The sequence below is a fragment of the Brienomyrus brachyistius genome, chromosome 4 (genome assembly GCF_023856365.1).
Source record: "Brienomyrus brachyistius isolate T26 chromosome 4, BBRACH_0.4, whole genome shotgun sequence".
Taxonomy (NCBI): Eukaryota; Metazoa; Chordata; class Actinopteri; order Osteoglossiformes; family Mormyridae; genus Brienomyrus; species Brienomyrus brachyistius.
Genome location: NC_064536.1, coordinates 467532 through 487375, shown reverse-complemented (window position 1 = coordinate 487375; position 19844 = coordinate 467532). Strand labels below are relative to the sequence as shown.

At 47.0% G+C, this 19844-nt stretch overlaps 1 protein-coding gene across 4 annotated transcripts in view; it reads left to right on the top strand.

The window, feature by feature from the left end:
* LOC125740685 (semaphorin-5A-like) overlaps positions 1 to 18824 on the top strand; it is a 77956-nt gene extending 59132 nt beyond the window's left edge. For 3 of the 4 annotated variants that reach the window (XM_049012168.1, XM_049012166.1, XM_049012169.1), the window contains exons 15-22: positions 191 to 338; positions 5505 to 5730; positions 8957 to 9166; positions 10383 to 10553; positions 13436 to 13591; positions 16189 to 16233; positions 16420 to 16631; positions 17752 to 18824. In XM_049012168.1, coding sequence (XP_048868125.1) covers positions 191 to 338; positions 5505 to 5730; positions 8957 to 9166; positions 10383 to 10553; positions 13436 to 13591; positions 16189 to 16233; positions 16420 to 16631; positions 17752 to 17871 — 1288 coding nt within the window. In that variant the 3' untranslated portion in view covers positions 17872 to 18824. The remainder of the gene's footprint in view (positions 1 to 190; positions 339 to 5504; positions 5731 to 8956; positions 9167 to 10382; positions 10554 to 13435; positions 13592 to 16188; positions 16234 to 16419; positions 16632 to 17751) is intronic. The other variant, XM_049012165.1, reaches the window with a different exon arrangement.
* The last annotated feature ends 1020 nt before the right edge of the window (positions 18825 to 19844 follow it).

Here is a 19844-nt window from a genome sequence, read left to right as displayed (position 1 = left end):
TCAATGCACCCATCTATTTTACAGAACAAAGTTCGGTGCAACTGGGACTGCATTCCATTTTTTGTTATTTCCGGAATAACCAGCTTGCTTAAAAACAGTCTATGTCATGGGTGTTCTGAAGCTACACCTGGTCTGCGTTTCCAGGAACAGGCCACCCCCCTAACCCCTGCATTCTCCCCAACCCCCTTAGGTACTGCAATGAGCATCTGCCCTGCCCACCGCACGTTTATTGGTCCAGCTGGTCACCGTGGGAACGCTGCACGGTGCCATGCGGCGGGGGGCTCCAGGCACGGCGCCGGACCTGCGAGAATGGCGATGACTGCGCTGGATGTGGCCTGGTACCCTCTGACTGCCTATGAGCTCCCAACTCTAGACTCCCTCGCTACCTATCGGAGGAATTTATGCAAAATTACCACGCTAAGATGTTCCTCCCCATATCTTTTATTCTGTGTATTCGTGTCAGGCAGCTGTTCGGTTGACTGTATTCAGCAATCTCATTCATGATTCTGCTGCAGCACACTGCCTGGCAGCTCATAACGACCCAATATCCCAGTATCCTTAGCTAAAAATGATTACCACATTGAAACTGACGGTGCAGTTTCGTGAGGGTAAATTGAGCATTTAATCTGACACATCTACACCGCCACGAACGCTCCCCCAGCACTCTCCCCAGAGTGAAATGAAACTGAAACACAAATCTAAATTATCTGGCGCTCCTCTGCAGAACCGTTAGCATCCTCTCTAAATTCATGACAGCCAAAGCAGACGACGACTCCAGCTCAACCAGCTGGTGAAATCAAGCCCATGCGCTGGTCACTTGAGCAAATATTATATGTCCTGTCAAACGAGGATTTGGTCTGTTTGTGAAACTAGACGTTTGTTAGCATTCTGACACCTGATTCTGTTGACTTTTGTCTGCATGCCAGGAGCAAGTTTGTCTTGGGCTCTGTTTGGACTTGTTTGCAAAAGTGTGGGGTTTGTAAAGCACATCTATCTGTGGAAAGAGACGCTGCCTTGTGGCAAGGGAGAGGGATGAAAGAGGCCATGCTGCTGTCAGCTTGGACTTCAGAGAAAAGGGCGAGCTTGTTATTTTGAAGCCGTTTTGGTAGTAAAACCAAGGAAAAAAACACGCACATTTTTTGCACTATTGACTAAATTAAATGGGTAAATGTGGACAGTTTTGTTTGCCAAAAGTTATATAGCTAGACGGCTTTGAACGTACTGATTTGATAAGAGCCAGAGAGGTCTGAAATTACGGTGGTCATTCAGTCTTCAGCTCTAGGCAGGAAGATACTTTATCAGGGATCATCAACGGTGTATTTTTTTAAATTGCGGAAAAAGACAATTTACCCCAAGACCATGGAAAGAGTTTGTGTAAAGAGGCGTGATTTACAGCTTTTTTGTTTTCCTCTATAATATATATATATATATATATATATATATATATATATATATATATATATATATATATATATATAGCCGTCCTTGGCCCAAGACTGGCCCTATCTTTATGAGAACTGCAAAGGCTATCATTGGGATCATCTCACCCTTACAATTACATGTTGGTATGTATGTGTGAGTGTGTTTTCCATGGAGATCCATTGTACAATTGGAAGGGAGCTCCTGGTCTCTTTAAGCAGCATTTGATGAGTGTGTCCTTAAAATCTGATCCTTTAGTGGCTTTATAAACCCGAGCTTAGAATTGTTCAGTGAAACTCAATTAGAAGCTTGCTTAAAGTTGTGGAATGCAGTATGTTTGTGAGGGTAACTCTGGCCTTAAGTGATATATAAGTGAGAGTGCTGTTAGATTTGTGGGATTGTCCATCTGTCTTGACAAGCAGTTATCCAGATGTGATAGTGCGGTTATGTTGCAGTAATGCATATTATTCTGGGCTTGCTGAACATAAGTTTAAGTCTCCTTCCTTGGGAAAATCCAAAATGCACTATTTTCTGCAATCGGAACGGCTGTTTAGCATCAGGTGATCGATGACCCATAATGGAAACTTCTTGGAGAATCTTGTTAAGAGTAAGCTGTGTGTTTATCAGTTCACCCAATGATAGGGCAGCTTATTCTGTGCCTGCCTCTCATTGGCTGGCATCGTCGTTCTGCCCTGGCAGCCCCTGTTAACAATCCACTGTTTGCAGTCACATATTTAGTCATTCATTACTGTGTGTATTTGAAGGAACCAGATGCCTAGCAGCTCTTAGTGGGCCAGATTGCGGGGGACAGGTTGAAATGATTGTCAGTTATGCTGTCTGCAAAGTGGAGCTTTTGTAGCATTTAGAAGTTTAAACTATTTGGATCCTGTGGACCTTCTGAATCTTGTTTTACCTGCAAACCAGAACAGAAAATTTTAATAGTCTTGACTTTTTTTTCTTTTCGTTTTCACCTCAAGCTACTTAAGTAGGAATATATGCAAATATTTACAATAATATGGTAGTAAATTGTCGTTTTAATGTTAATTTGAGTGAAAACTCAGTTTCTTAGATTTGCTTTTGCCCGATAATATTTCTGTAAATCCATTTTCGCTTACCGAGCTTCTCTGACTTCTCTCTTTGATTCTGCAATGACCAAATGCAGAGTAGATCCTTTGTTCTGGCTTTGGCTGCGGCTCCAGTGAAAGAAGAGAGTGAATGTACCGAGCCTGGAACTCCTCTCCGACACGTAGCTTTTCACGGATGTGCTCAGAGACCTATCCTCAGCAAAAGACTCGGTGGTTTGTTTCATGAAGGGCCATCTCTGGCAGCGCGTTCCTGCTGACCGAACTGCCAGGACGGATGCGATTATGTTAACGGGCCAAAGGCGCGGATGCTACCTCCTCATCCGCTAATCAACAAGGGCCGCTGATAGACCGAGCTGCCACCTGCCTCCGGCTCTGCCTGAGGGTGTCTTCATGTGGCAGAAAAAGGGCTTTTTTCCCCATTCAAGAGGGGAATTGTGTTTCCCCCCCCCCTCTATTGCATCCATGAGTTCCATGGTAGAAAACTTTAACAAAGTGAGCCCGGAATGAATGAGCGGGACGATTAATGGCGAGTTGATGGTAGCGTGCGGCGCGCCTCTGGCACGAGAGGACCAGCGTGCGTGGAGCGGACACAGCTGGGACGCCGCGCGCGCAGCTGGCCGGCTGACGTGGCTGCACGCTAACAATTAGCGGTAATGTAACCACGCGCTGACGTGCGGGTAGAGTCCCGGGGAATTTCATTATATCCAGGTTGTTTTCCCACAAAAAAAAACAAAAACACGTTTCTATAGTTTTCTACTGGATTTTTTTTGCCTATAAAATGTTGGTTTTACATTGTAATTAGCGGAACTTTAACTCTTTTGCATTCGTTTATTTGGAAGCGTTGAAAACTTAAAAAAACACACACACTTTATTGAGTATTTTCTGATATTGTGGAACGGCACTGTTTTTTTTTGCCTGTACCGTTAATAACAAGATTAACGAGGTGCCAAGCAAAACAGATTGCACTGTTAGTTTAGACGGAAGAAAACAATGACTGCATATTACTGCCTGCAGCACGAGTTCTCGTTTAATTAGTTAAACAAATATTATTTGAACGTCAAACTTGCTTCGTCGCACTGTGAATAGAGTAGGCTGGTACTGTGTGGAAAGTGCGGTTTTGCCAGGATTCTCAGCAAATTGCTGCCACCTGTTGGTCAATTCATTGCACAACTCTGTAGAGTGAAGTAGACCTGGAAACGGATTGTATTTATTCAGCACAATTAAAGTGAACACACAAACGGATGCATTATATAGATATGTTATTAAAGTCTAGAAAATCAATAAATTGTAGTACTACACATTGCAATTAGATATTATATTGACACTGAAACCCATGCACTTCTTATAAGAATGCATTTAGCTGCTTCATTAATCACCCTTGATACAGACATTAAGTGTTGCAGCTATGATTGCACAACACGTTTTTCATAAAAGCAAACTGATTTTCCCCCCCTGGTGAGCATCGATGTTTCAGCATAGCTATATCACAGAGCCCCCCCCAGGACAGTTTAAGAGGGAGTACAGAGCTGAGCTCTGGGGGCAAGACGATTTAAATGGACAGTCTCAGACCCTCTTTCTTAAATCTAAGCGCAAGCTGTAAGATTTAATAAAATAAGGATTTCATAATAAAAAAAGACATTCCCCTTTCTCTCCCATTCGCACCTCTAAGCTGTTTCAATTAATAAAGAGAAATTCACAGTTCCAGTACGAGAACCAGCCTTACATTTTATTTTTTGTTTCTCAAGTTTCTCTGTTATTTTCCATGTAATTTTCACAAAACACAGTTTCAGTTCAGCCAATGCAGCCACGGTTTAACAATCAGCCAGGCTGAAAATATGCAACAAGGAACTTTTTTAAGGACATTTTTTAAAAGTCAGAAAAACAACAATTATCTGTCACCTTTAATCTTACATTGATCAATGTGATTTAGGCTGTTTAGCAGACTTTACAGTCTGCGCAGTCAGTGTTTGTACTTTTCCTGTTACTTTCTAAAAAGCAACTTTAAAATAATAAAAAAAATTATATTCTTTGGATGGGTTATTTATATGGAATATGTCACTGTGAATGGTGATTAATATAGCGAATTGTACACTCCTCTTCGTATTAGTAATGGGAAATTTATTCAAAAATAATTTATGGTGCATCACTGATGATCAGTCAGCACCAACCCCGGATTTTATGGCATTATAAGTCATGGGCGTGGATAACCCTGGGGGATTAGGGAGTGAAAGCCATCTATCACCCCTGGCCATAACCCTTTAATGACGCAGACCACACTAACGATGTTAACCAATTAAATATCATTTCATCCATCGTAATCTGCCGTGATGGATTGATTTCTCTGTCCCACCTGTTCAGCCACAAGCTTAAGTCTCTTCACATTCTTCCCTCAGCGTCTGATTTAAAGACAAGGCCGCTCAACACAAGCCGGTGCCTGACCGCAGTAGATAAAATGTGGAATCTGATCTAAGAGCAGCGGTGGGTGCTTCAGATCCAGAAAGTAAAAATCCGGACCAAGATTTTGTGTCAACCAACTAGTTGAGTTGCTCTGTGCCTTCATCCTCTGAGAATGACGGTGTTCACCATCTAACACAGCTGACTGAGTGGATCATCCACATGTATCTCCTATCCCAGTGTTTCCCAATCTAGTTCTCAGCGATCCCTAGTCTGTCCACATTTTTGCTCCCTACCAGGAGCTGGGAGGGAGCAAAAATGTGGACTGTCTGGAAGTCTCTGAGGACCGGGTTGGGAAACACTGGCCTACCTTAATCCACTAAGAGGACATATCTTGCTCTTTGCCCCTCTCCCCTTTACTGTATAAGTATTTTTAGGACCCAGTAGTGGTTCTGCTTCATTTAGTGGAGGTCATAATATTTCACAGTATCTTCAGTGCTCATATGAAATGAAGTGCCTTACAGTGACATAAATATGGAAGATTATGTTATGTAGGAAATTTCACCTGTGTGTGATACAGCTGAATGTTATCGCACCTTTGCTTAGGAGTACCAGTCCTGTAACCTGCTCCCATGCCCCGACCTGAAGAAGACCACCCCCTGGACACCGTGGAGTCCAGTCAACATCTCGGACAGTGGCGGCCATTACGAGCAGCGCTTCCGGCATACGTGTCGGGCACGGGTGCCGGATCCCAGCCTGCTGGAGGTGGGACGGCAGAGGGTGGAGATGCGTTACTGCTCCAAGGATGGATCTACAGGCTGCTCCACTGAAGGTAGGACAAGGGGCGTTTGGCCTTCTTTGGTCATTTCCAGACACCAAAACATTCAAAGTGAAATTGCGGGAAGTCTCCACAACTCACTTCCTGTTGGAATGCTGTGTCGAAACTGCTGGATTCAGAGAACTGACATGGAAAACTAACAGATCTGATTTCGGGTTTGCTTCCATATTGGCCTTTTATTTGTTCTCTAAATGAGCTCTCTTGTTGGAAAGAGTTGGGCTTTATACAGCTTTTGCTTTATAGACCTCAAGCCAATGATTTGAAAGCCTCTGTGAAACAGGTGAGCATGCAGCTGAGTAACTGGCCCTCCAGGAAGTCAAGGAGGTTTAAGGTTTATGTACTTCCTGTTCCCTCTCTCTCCATTCCACAGCTGAGCCCCGTTCTCCATTTCTTTCTGATGCTTCTATGGGCCTCAGCGATTGTGACATTAGCATATTTTTGGCACCGTGCATGTTATGCGAAAAAGATACCGTTTGTGGCTGTAAGAGGACTTGATTGCTATCTGTGTTCCTCCGAGCGTGTCTCATAAAGGGGACACGATTCATCCCTCGGCGGTTATTTTCAGCTTGACTTGGCATCATAGCTGTTGTTTTGCTGGCCTTGCAGTTCCCGCGAGTTACATTGAGGTGATCGCTACCTGCCTGGGTTGTTTTTGGATAGTTACTCATTATTACCCAGCCACAGTAGTCACTCTCCATTCTGATCAGCGCATAATTTGATCACTGGAGTTTGTAGCGTGAAGGACAACTAAGCTGTGAGGAAATCAGAGTCACACTGCTGTTCTGGCCATGATAGTGAGGAAGGTTCTGAGCTGAGCTCCCTGCTTATGGCTATGATCTAATCATCCTGCAGCCTGGCCCACCTTGGATGCCTCCTGTCACCTTCTCTGTAGCAAAGCCTGTGTTGCGTGACTTTTTATGACAGCCCAGCATTTAGACTGATACGCAGCCTAAGTGAGAAGCACGCTGGCCCACTGCTGTACAGAGACTTGTCGAGGGACAGGTACCTAACCGGGGGACCTCGGTAAACTTGACGTGATCATCTGTGTTCTGTATTTACTAGTGATGGATAAAATGACACTTAAACTATTTGCCGTGTTCCTCTTGACGGGTTGGCACCCTATCCTGAGTCGTTCCCTGCCCTGCGCCTGTAGCCTCTGGGATAGGCTCCGGACTCTGCATAGGACAAGTGGGTACAGTAGACAGATGTATGGATAGACTGATTGATGAACCATTTGCTGTATTTTCTGATCCCACTAGATGGTGCTCTCTGTGCAAAAAAAAGGGCACAAAGCATCTCGAAAAGCAAGCCAAGAGCACCATCTAGTGACGCCAAAAAATACAGCAAATGGAAAATTACGTTAAAAGTAACAGACAATATGAAGTGCCATTTTGTCCATCACTAGTATTTTACCAGCTGGTGTACGTTTTGGTAAGTTTTGCATGAGGGGCACTCAGGACACCAAATCTGGGACACTTTCAAAAAGGGCACCCCCAGCGGCCCCCCCCCATGTGCCTGCCCTGGCCCCCCATTCTGGGGTCCCCAACCATACAAGAATATACACATATTGCACAGCTTCACCTCTGCATCCCAGGGTTTCCTGGGTTTCAGTGGTAGTTCAGCAGAAGTCGAGTTTGACCAAAAATGTCACCTTAGCACTCCGCTCGCAGGGATGACGCCCCGTACGTTTCTTCTAAAAGCTGAGGCTTCAGATTTCAAAGTTGACATACTCCAAGGAACCTAATTAATGGCACCGTCAGCCTAATTCCAGTTGTTCTGGCCTGATCAATTCCTTCATATTTCACAGTGGGCCACTCCAGAGCGTGACTGTCAACTGTCTGTCAGTCTCTGATTGGCTGGCCCCCGCATTACATCATGCTTGCATCATGCTTATTGTACATCTGCTTTGCTGACCAATTTGCTGAACTAAACAGACTTTTTGCATCATCTTTGCCCCCAAGTCTTCGGCCATGGCAAAGCCTTAAAGGAGGATTGTAACAACAGCTTAGCTGCACAATATCCCTAGCATCCTTTTTTAAGACACACAGAAGAAGATACTTGGACATGCTTACACATTTTTTTAGATTGCCATTTTTCTGCGGCATCTAGATTGGCTTCTCATTCTGTTGTACCTCTTGCATTTTGCCGCAGCAACCTGTTACAGTCTTTTAACCCAGTTGATTGCGGTTAGAGCATCTGAGGCATTTTGAGTGTATTTTTCCATAGGACAGACTGTTCCTATATAAGTGGAAGGCAGCAGCTTGGGGGAAGTAGTTTCAGGACAGAGGTAGCTAAATCTAGGAGCATTTTCCATTGGAGACCCTTGCTGGAGTGTGAGAGATGCACAGATTACTGGGTGGGGGGAGTGAGCCAGCGGCAGGCTTTTCTCAGCGAATAAGGAGTTTGCCCCCCCCCGGGGGGCTACGTATTACACACAAGCCGACTACTGTAATGGTGAGTTCACTCTGTTTTTTTTCTTGTGAGAATGTGCAGCCTTATCGGGATTTAAATCGCCAAAAGCTTCCATCACTGAGGCTGGGTGGAATCAGCCTTCACGTGAACTATTCATGACAAAGTGCAGTAGAACTCGGACGCCGCTTAACTCCACCAACTCACCCGTCAAACGTGTCTGTCAAGTTTCTCGTACCTCGACCAAAATCTTAGAACTGGACTGTTCCTGCTAAAACTTTTATGGGTCGAGACGCTTTCAACTCTACCAATTCGGACCTCGAATGGGTTGGTCGAGAAAAATCCAGCCGCAACTTGACCGAAAACTCCCCTTTCAAACAAAAAGCCCTCCATCCCTTCTCCTCTCCACCTCCAGTTTGCCATCAGCTCACCTCAATACTGGTAAAAGCTCGTAAATTGCCATTTATTTCAGGTTTATTGTTTTCATATGTGTGATTTTTGTATGTCTATTCGTTGTGCAGATAGATAGGTTTAAATAGGCAATCATTTGGGGCTCTGGAACGTATGAAATTCATTTACATTATTTCTTACGGGGAAATTCCACTTAGACCTCGACAAACTCAATTATCCTTCTGGAATAATGTTCGTCTTCCAAGGTACCACTGTCATTTTGAATACAGACTTTCTGTACTCGTCGTGTCTGACTTACTGGTGGTTGTTTGTGACACTGACTGTAATGAATCACTAGACACAAATTGCCGGCTTCCATGTCCTACCTGCAACGTACCTCCCGACCCCCCCTTTCCCCCAGGAGACCCCCTGCGCTCCGGCCGGCTGTCAGCCCACGCTCTTAATGGAGGCTGGTCGCCCTGGGGCCCCTGGTCCCAGTGCAGCCGTGACTGCAGTGGGGGCACCCGGAGCCGAAAGCGAGTCTGCAGCAGTCCTGAGCCCCGCCATGGTGGCCTGCCCTGCCTGGGCCACGCCCTGGAGTATCAAGAGTGCAACATCGCCCCCTGCCCAGGTCAGAAAGCCTCTGTCTGTCTGTCTGCATCACTTCCTGTCCAAATCAGAGCTTTTTATGTGTCTACACATGTATATGTCAAAGACAGAGCTGTGATATGTAATATGGTCACCAATTTTGGTTTGGGACAAATTTAAAAAGTACAGTATATTTGTGTAATTATCACCTTATTTTGGAAAATGATTTTAGGAGCAGTATTAAATCACATATGGTTTATCCTTCCCAGACTATTCAAGTCATTGCAACTTATATATGTACATTTACTGTCCTTTTTTAAATGAGGTTAGCTTTTGAAAGATTTAATTCATAACAAATCATTTAGTTGTTTCGGCCCGAGAGAGCTGTACTGGTCTAGTTAGACCCGTTAGAATTTACAAAGGGAAGGACATCTGTTCAAGTTTATTGGCTTGGTATCATGGTACCTCCAGACTTGTAACTCGCTGGGTTTGCTATTGGCCTTGTTTGCCGCCTGATCAGATGGGATGGACTCTGAGTCTGCTTATCACCGTACAACTGACAGGAATGCTTGACAGATCCGCGCCTTGTTCCCAGTTTTCCTGCTTCTGCCTTGGATGCGAGAATTGTCAGAACTCTGTCATTAATATGTACAGGTGTGTACTGGGTGAGGCATAATCTGAGCTGAGAGCTATATAGACCAACCAGCGTATCCCAGAATCCACTGCCACACACACACATAGCCATGGCTCAGGGTCCAAGCTGAAAGCTATAGAGGATTGACCAGCCAGCATATCCCAGAATCCTTTGCCACAGACACTTAGCCATGGCTCAGCCTCTGAGCTGAAAGCTATCGAGGATAGACCAGCCAGTGTATCCCAGAATCCTCTGCCATACACACATAGCCATGGCTCAGCCTCTATGACGAAGAAAAGAAAACAAAGCAGAGTCTCACCCTGTTTGGATCATCTGAGAACAGGAGCAGGAAAGCAAAAGCTACTTGGGAAGTGTTCGTTTTTGGGGTTTTTTGGCCAAAGCAGTGGTATATAGTCTGTTTGTAACAGGATCATGGTTTCTTAAGTTTTTTTTTTTTTTAATCTGTGTTGCTTACATAACCATGAGCCAGTTGAACAATTTAAAGGCAATTTGTCGTAATTATGGAAAACAATGACACTGTTCTTAATTTTTTTGTGCGCGGTAGCAGAGGTAGCATGGTGTGGATCTACTGTAAACCTCCATGGTGCTGTGGTTCCCTCCACAGTGGATGGGAGCTGGGCCTGCTGGTCACCCTGGTCCAGGTGCTCCGTCACCTGCGGGGGAGGACACTACATGCGCACTCGCACCTGCAGCAACCCCCCACCTGCCAATGGGGGGGACATCTGCCTGGGTCTGCACACTGAGGAAGCTCTGTGTAACACTCAGCCCTGCCCAGGTAATACGGCACGTCCGACCCGGCCCGGCTAATATGCACACCCGACCCGGCTAACACGACATGCCCCATCCAGCCCGGCTAATATGCACACCCGACCCGGCTAACACGACATACCCCACCCAGCCCGGCTAACATGACATGCCCCATCCAGCCCAGCCAGCACGACATGCCCCATCCAGCCCGGCTAACACGGCATGCCCCATCCAGCCCGGCTAACACGACATGCCCCACCCAGCCCGGCTAACACGACATGCCCCACCCAGCCCGGCTAACACGACATGCCCCACCCAGCCCGGCTAACACGACATGCCCCACCCAGCCTGGCTAACACGGCATACCCGGCCTTGCTCGGGTAACAGAGCATCCCTGGCCCAGCCCGGCTAACACGGCATACCCCATCCAGCCCGGCTAACACGGCATACCCCATCCAGCCTGGCTAACACGGCATACCCGGCCTTGCTCGGGTAACACAGCATCCCTGGCCCAGCCTGGCTAACACGGCATACCCCATCCAGCCCGGCTAACACGACATACCCGGCCTTGCTCGGGTAACACAGCATCCCTGGCCCAGCCCGGCTAACACGACATGCCCCATCCAGCCCGGCTAAAACGACATGCCCCACCCAGCCCGGCTAACACGACATGCCCCATCCAGCCCGGCTAACACGACATGCCCCACCCAGCCCGGCTAACACGACATGCCCCATCCAGCCCGGCTAACACGACATGCCCCATCCAGCCCGGCTAACACGACATGCCCCACCCAGCCCGGCTAAAACGACATGCCCCACCCAGCCCGGCTAACACGACATGCCCCATCCAGCCCGGCTAACACGACATGCCCCACCCAGCCCGGCTAAAACGACATGCCCCACCCAGCCCGGCTAACACGACATGCCCCATCCAGCCCGGCTAACACGACATGCCCCACCCAGCCCGGCTAACACGACATGCCCCATCCAGCCCGGCTAACACGACATGCCCCACCCAGCCCGGCTAACACGACATGCCCCATCCAGCCCGGCTAAAACGACATGCCCCACCCAGCCCGGCTAACACGACATGCCCCATCCAGCCCGGCTAACACGACATGCCCCATCCAGCCCGGCTAAAACGACATGCCCCACCCAGCCCGGCTAACACGACATGCCCCATCCAGCCCGGCTAACACGACATGCCCCACCCAGCCCGGCTAACACGACATGCCCCATCCAGCCCGGCTAACACGACATGCCCCATCCAGCCCGGCTAACACGACATGCCCCACCCAGCCCGGCTAAAACGACATGCCCCACCCAGCCTGGCTAACACGACATGCCCCATCCAGCCCGGCTAACACGACATGCCCCACCCAGCCCGGCTAACACAACATGCCCCATCCAGCCCGGCTAACACGACATGCCCCACCCAGCCCGGCTAACACGACATGCCCCATCCAGCCCGGCTAACACGGCATGCCCCATCCAGCCCGGCTAACACGACATGCCCCACCCAGCCCGGCTAACACGACATGCCCCACCCAGCCTGGCTAACACGGCATACCCGGCCTTGCTCGGGTAACACAGCATCCCTGGCCCAGCCTGGCTAACACGGCATACCCCATCCAGCCCGGCTAACACGACATACCCGGCCTTGCTCGGGTAACACAGCATCCCTGGCCCAGCCCGGCTAACACGACATGCCCCATCCAGCCCGGCTAAAACGACATGCCCCACCCAGCCCGGCTAACACGACATGCCCCATCCAGCCCGGCTAACACGACATGCCCCACCCAGCCCGGCTAACACGACATGCCCCATCCAGCCCGGCTAACACGACATGCCCCATCCAGCCCGGCTAACACGACATGCCCCACCCAGCCCGGCTAACACGACATGCCCCATCCAGCCCGGCTAACACGGCATGCCCCATCCAGCCCGGCTAACACGACATGCCCCACCCAGCCCGGCTAACACGACATGCCCCACCCAGCCTGGCTAACACGGCATACCCGGCCTTGCTCGGGTAACAGAGCATCCCTGGCCCAGCCCGGCTAACACGGCATACCCCATCCAGCCCGGCTAACACGGCATACCCCATCCAGCCTGGCTAACACGGCATACCCAGCCTTGCTCGGGTAACAGAGCATCCCTGGCCCAGCCCGGCTAACACGGCATACCCCACCCAGCCCGGCTAACACAGCATGCCCCATCCAGCCTGGCTAACACGGCACACCCGGCCTTGCTCGGGTAACACAGCATCCCTGGCCCAGCCCGGCTAACACGACATGCCCCATCCAGCCCGTCTAACACGACATGCCCCATCCAGCCCGGCTAACACGACATGCCCCATCCAGCCTGGCTAACATGGCACACCCGGCCTTGCTTGAGTATATATATGGTATACTTGGCTCGGCCTGGGTAACACCGCACACCCGGCCCAGTCTGGATAACACAACAAACTAGAAGCTGTAAATCAGCTGACGACTGCAGTCTCTAAATCCATAGTCAAGCTTCTATAATGTAATCAGGCTGCAGTCAGTCCCTTTGCTACAGAAGCACTTTAGATAATAACCATCCCCTTGATTTCTTTAGACAGTTGATTGCTGCCTTTTCTGTCAAAAAAAGTAAATTAAAATCGAAATGATAGCTCTGACATCTGAGACCCCTAAGTGTGGATGATTAAAAAGCAAGTTTAGCAAGTCACTAGGAATAGGAGGAGGTGAAATTGCATATACCCGTGAAATGAATATAAAAGCCATGCTTATGAATTGTTGTCACAAAGGACTTAAAACTCAGTTCACCTAAAGCTGACTGTCCATGTCTTGGCAAAATTAACCATACTGTGACATGACATTTCTCTACATCAGTCAAGCAGTTGGCCTGCCCTTTGTAACCCCCCAGAAAGCTGGTCTGAGTGGTCCCAGTGGTCCCAGTGTGACTCTGCTGGTTCCCAGCTGCGGATCCGTCGCTGTGACATCCTCTTCCCCACCGGAATCCAGTGCCTGGGGAATAGCACAGAGTCCCGACCCTGTGTGTCTGACTCCAACTTCATCTCGGGTAAGCTGGCTTGAATGCAGGTTGACTGGTTCAGTGGCTGAGGCAGCTTCTGCCTCTCCTTATGGACACTCCATAATGAGGAAACTTCTCCCTCTCCTTATGGACACTCCATAATGAGGCAGCTTCTCCCTCTCCTTATCGACACTCCATAATGAGGAAACTTCTCCCTCTCCTTATGGACACTCCATAATGAGGAAACTTCTCCCTCTCCTTATCGACACTCCATAATGAGGAAACTTCTCCCTCTCCTTATCGACACTCCATAATGAGGAAACTTCTCCCTCTCCTTATCGACACTCCATAATGAGGAAACTTCTCCCTCTCCTTATCGACACTCCATAATGAGGAAACTTCTCCCTCTCCTTATCGACACTCCATAATGAGGAAACTTCTCCCTCTCCTTATCGACACTCCATAATGAGGAAACTTCTCCCTCTCCTTATCGACACTCCATAATGAGGAAACTTCTCCCTCTCCTTATCGACACTCCATAATGAGGCAGCTTCTCCCTCCCCTTATTGATGCTCTATAATGAGGCAGCTTCTCCTTCATCAGTCTTCCTTAATGAGGCAGCTTCTTTCTCTTTATTGATGGTCTATAATGAGGCAGCTTCTCCCTCTCCTTATCGATGCTCCATAATGAGGCAGCTTCTCCCTCTCCTTATCGACACTCCATAATGAGGCAGCTTCTCCCTCTCCTTATCGACGCTCTATAATGAGGCAGCTTCTCCCTCTCCTTATCGACACTCCATAATGAGGAAACTTCTCCCTCTCCTTATCGACACTCCATAATGAGGCAGCTTCTCCCTCCCCTTATTGATGCTCTATAATGAGGCAGCTTCTCCTTCATCAGTCTTCCTTAATGAGGCAGCTTCTTTCTCTTTATTGATGGTCTATAATGAGGCAGCTTCTCCCTCTCCTTATCGATGCTCCATAATGAGGCAGCTTCTCCCTCTCCTTATCGACACTCCATAATGAGGCAGCTTCTCCCTCTCCTTATCGACGCTCTATAATGAGGCAGCTTCTCCCTCTCCTTATCGACGCTGTATAATGAGGCAGCTTCTCCCTCTCCTTATCGACGCTCTATGAGGCAGCTTCTCCCTCTCCTTATCGACGCTCCATAATGAGGCAGCTTCTCCCTCTCCTTATCGACGCTCCATAATGAGGCAGCTTCTCCCTCTCCTTATCGACGCTCCATAATGAGGCAGCTTCTCCCTCTCCTTATCGACACTCCATAATGAGGCAGCTTCTCCCTCTCCTTATCGACGCTGTATAATGAGGCAGCTTCTCCCTCTCCTTATAGATGTTTCATAATGAGGCAGCTTCTCCCTCTCCTTATCGACACTCCATAATGAGGCAGCTTCTCCCTAATCGATCTTCCTTAATGAGGCAGCTTCTTCCTCAGCGATGCTCCATAATGAGGCAGCTTCTCCCTCATCGATGCTCCATAATGAGGTTGCATCTCCTTCTCCTTATTGATGGTCTATAATGACACAGCTTCTCCCTCATCGATGCTCCATAATGAGGCAGCTTCTCCCTCATCGATGTTCCATAATGAGGTTGCATCTCCTTCTCCTTATCGACACTCTATAATGAGGCAGCTTCTCCCTCATCGATGCTCTGTAATAAGGCAGCTTCTCCCTCATCGATGCTCCATAATAAGGCAGCTTCTCCCTCATCGATGCTCCATAATAAGGCAGCTTCTCCCTCATCGATGCTCCATAATAAGGCAGCTTCTCCCTCATCGATGCTCCATAATAAGGCAGCTTCTCCCTCATCGATGCTCCATAATAAGGCTGCTTCTCCCTCATCGATGCTCCATAATAAGGCAGCTTCTCCCTCATCAATGCTCCATAATAAGGCAGCTTCTCCCTCATCGATGCTCCATAATAAGGCTGCTTCTCCCTCATCAATGCTCTATAATAAGGCTGCTTCTCCCTCATCGATGCTCCATAATAAGGCAGCTTCTCCCTCATCGATGCTCTATAATAAGGCTGCTTCTCCCTCATCGATGCTCCATAATAAGGCAGCTTCTCCCTCATCGATGCTCCATAATAAGGCAGCTTCTCCCTCATCGATGCTCCATAATAAGGCTGCTTCTCCCTCATCGATGCTCCATAATAAGGCAGCTTCTCCCTCATCGATGCTCTATAATAAGGCAGCTTCTCCCTCATCGATGCTCCATAATAAGGCAGCTTCTCCCTCATCGATGCTCCATAATAAGGCAGCTTCTCCCTCATCGATGCTCCATAATAAGGCTGCTTCTCCCTCATCGATGCTCCATAATAAGGCTGCTTCTCCCTCTCTTTATCGATGCTCTATAATGAGGCAGTTTGACTCGCCTTCGAAAGAGACTGCTGGCTGGATTTTAACAAACGCATGATAGCTCATTAGACATGAAGCAGAATTTTTAAACTAATCACTTACCAGACCCTTAAAGTTATTGACTAATTAAAAAGATGCATTTTTACCCGTGCACTATAAAATGCATATAAATCTGAGTGTAACACCGAATTCAAACGTGATTGTTTTTGTTTCTCTACATTGGTTATTTCCAAAATGGCCATTATCAGCTTAATAAATGCTTTCCTTTTGCAGAACTATCTGTCGCTCGTTCCAGTCAAGAAGAGCGAAGATGCGAAGGTAGGGTATCCGTCTCATCAGTGTGATTAATGAATGCGGTGATAAACCCTGCATTTCAACGTTGCAAACACATGATGAAATATTAAAGAGCATGCTGTGTGACGGTATTACACTCTGTCCACATAATGGCAGTAAATTCCAGGTAGCAGAATCTGTTTAATTAAATTCCTATCCCACACACTGCAGATTTCAGCTTGTTCCACATGCTCGCTGTGGGCCTCAGTAGCGCCATCCTCGGCTGCTTGATCACACTCTTGATCTACACGTACTGTCAGAGGTACCAGCAGCAATCCCACGACGCCACAGTCATACATCCCATATCGGCTGCTCAGCTCAACACCAGCATAACCAATCACATCAACAAACTGGATAAGTATGACTCCGTGGAAGCTATAAAGGTGAGTGCTCATCCGATCCACTATATGCAGTAGAAGAGTGGGCATGATGTTTTGACTGGATTTTGTTTGCTTAAATGGGATCAGTTTACTAAAGAAATTGTGAATGAAGTAGTTGTTCAGTGCTTTTCTCTTAAGCAGTCACCTTCACGGATGTCAGTGTATGTACAGTAACAGGATTTCAGATGGCGAGATACTTGTATAATCACATCCAATGGCAAAAGCTTCCCTGGGGTGACTTCAGAAATGCACTTGAACGTCTTTGAGTGACCCTGCCAAAGCTGTGACCAAGCATCCTTTTGATGGTCTTCAGAAGGTTTGACATTTTTCAGTAACTGGTACAGAGACTCTTCAAAAAGTTTGAGAAAACCAGGCTGTTAAAAACGAAGGACAAAAAAAAAAACACACCAAGCCAGTCTGCAAAGCTGTGGGCGGGCACCTTTAATGTGAAACATTTCCTTCAGGGAATCAGTTTTCTGAATGATCCAGACTTTCTCATCTTACTCTTTCTGGCAAGAGCATCAGCAATTTTTGAATATTTACATTGAGAAAAATTACATTGAGAACAGATTATTAAAATGGGAAAACGGGAGTATAAACTTTCTTCATTTTATTTTAATCAAAAATCTAAATTACCTCAAACAAAAACTTCAAGTTCCAGAATAAAAATACAAAATACAGGTCTATACTTCTCTAAAGCATTACATCACCTTTATGGGTTTTTCCATTTAAAGGAGTTTTTGCACCTTGTGACTGTCCACCTGCTTCACAGCTGAAAACTTTATCTTTTTTGGGCAGCAATGGTTTCATAACTGATATTACAAAAGCGTTGGCTATTATTGCTCTCTGCTTTGTGCTGGAGACCCCTGTGTTTTTATTATTATATATGCTTATAGTAATTTACCGAATTATTCGTGAAAAGTATTTGCTAAAAGCAGATAAAGTATCTTTCGAATGATTTTTGTTCTTACTGAAATGAATGAGTAACTGAATAACATGGGATTCTGGGTAGAAATTGCTGGCGCGCGACTTGATTGGCGGGTTATATTGGCACCGTAGCTCCAGTGACAGCTTCTGTCTGTGATGCCTGAAACATCATTAACAGCTTTCCTTCTGCCCACAGGCTTTCAATAAAAACAACCTGATCCTGGAGGAGCGAAATAAGTACTTCAATCCACAGCTAGCGGGAAAGACGTACACCAACGCCTACTTCTCTGATCTCAACACGTACGACGACTATTAAGTTGAGGTTTACTGTCAGATGGATGGACAATTCTTTTTGTAAGACCACAAGCATCTTGTTTCGTGAATTTTCCGTTATGCTTTCGTGATTTGTATTGACGTATTTGACATGCGGTAAATTTACCGTTGGCCGTTTATTTGGACTTGGAGGGAACAACAGGAGATCAGCACATTTTCTGTGTCTGGAAGACGATTGGGAGAAACCAGTTTTAGTACATTAACTATTTTTAAACTAAACGTTTAGTGTCTAATAGCTACAACGAGATCAAAGACTTCCCATGAAACAGGGTTCCCCAGTGAGATGGCTGGTGAGCCTGTGCTTAGTATATAGAGCTCTCTGTTCTACCAAAACACTAAAATACTCTAAGATTCAACTTATTTCCATAACTGAACTAATTTAGTAGTCTGTCTCAATACTGAGGTTATTAGCCGTTTAACAGCCGCTAGAAACCCTTTAAGAGCAGGGATTAGCAATACCTGCTGTAACCCTTTGGAAAAAATAGCGCTCCTGTGATATAGTGCATGGACGGACTGGGCGGATAACCTTGTTGCTTCTTTGATTTGCATGACTGATTGCATCATCGAGCCTTTGGACCTGAGCATGGTCACAGCCTTCTGGGCGCAGAGGACATCTCACCAGGGCTCCCATCGCGAGTCCTCTTCCTAGCCAATCCACCTGTAGATATTAGGAATAACAGATGTTTGTGTTTCTTTTCCGTGCGAGGCCTTGATCGTGGTAATCGCCTTGTTAAAGTAAACCATTCCACTGTACAGTGAGCTGATTCGCAGCTCTGTGCCACTGCAACCTTTTGTAGTTTTCAGAATGCAGTATGTTTTTTTTCCCATTAATACAGTCCTGTGTGTTTAAAAACATATCACTAATAAAAAGAACCAATGAACATATTTTGTCAACATAAACTGATGTCTTGTTTGTAATTTGTTGCTGATTTGAAAACTGTCATAAATGATGATGAATCATAACTATTAATTCCAGTTTCTTGAATCATTACATGAATAAATTCTATAAGCAAATGAATTTAAAAGAATAGAATATTTCCCTGACCAGCATAAATGGACACAATTTCACACTGAACTTAGTCAACAAATTAATCACTTTTGAATGAATGAATGATGCACTTTTCAAGACACCAGCAGCTTTTTACAGAACCAATGGGGAGCCACTCCAACCACCAGCACTGCATACAGTAGCACCTACCTGGATGACGTGACAGCAGCCATTCTGCACCAGTACACCCACCACACAGTAGCTAAGGTGGTGAAGGGGCAGGAGAGAATTCATCTCTTAGATGTAGGGGGTGATTAGGATGCCAGATAGGGCCACAGGGTGCAATTTTAGGCAGGGCATCAGGGTACCACCCCTAATCTTTTAAAAGATGCCTGGCAATCTTCTATAACCTCAGAAAGTTGGGACCTCAGTTTTACATTTCTTCTGAAGGACAGCATCATTTTTGCAGCACAGTATCCCCGTCACTGCATTAGGGCACTTGGATCCACACTGACCACAGGGTGCGTTAACCTGTCAGCCACACCAGCACCTCTTCCATCAGCCGCCCCGTCCTCCCTCGGCCCGAGAGGCAGATCCGCCCCGTCCTCCCTCGACCCAAGACACACCATTCACTCACACACCATTCACTCACACACCAGTCACTCACACAACTTTCACTCACACACCATTCACTCACACACCAGTCACTCACACAACTTTCACTCACACACCATTCACTCACACACCAGTCACTCACACAACTTTCACTCACACAGCATTCACTCACACACATTCACTCACACACCATTCACTCACACACCATTCACTCACACCATTCACTCACACACCATTCACTCACACCATTCACTCACACCAGTCACTCACACACCATTCACTCATATGCCAGTCACTCATATACCAGTCACTCACACACCATTCACTCATACACCATTCACTCACACACCAGT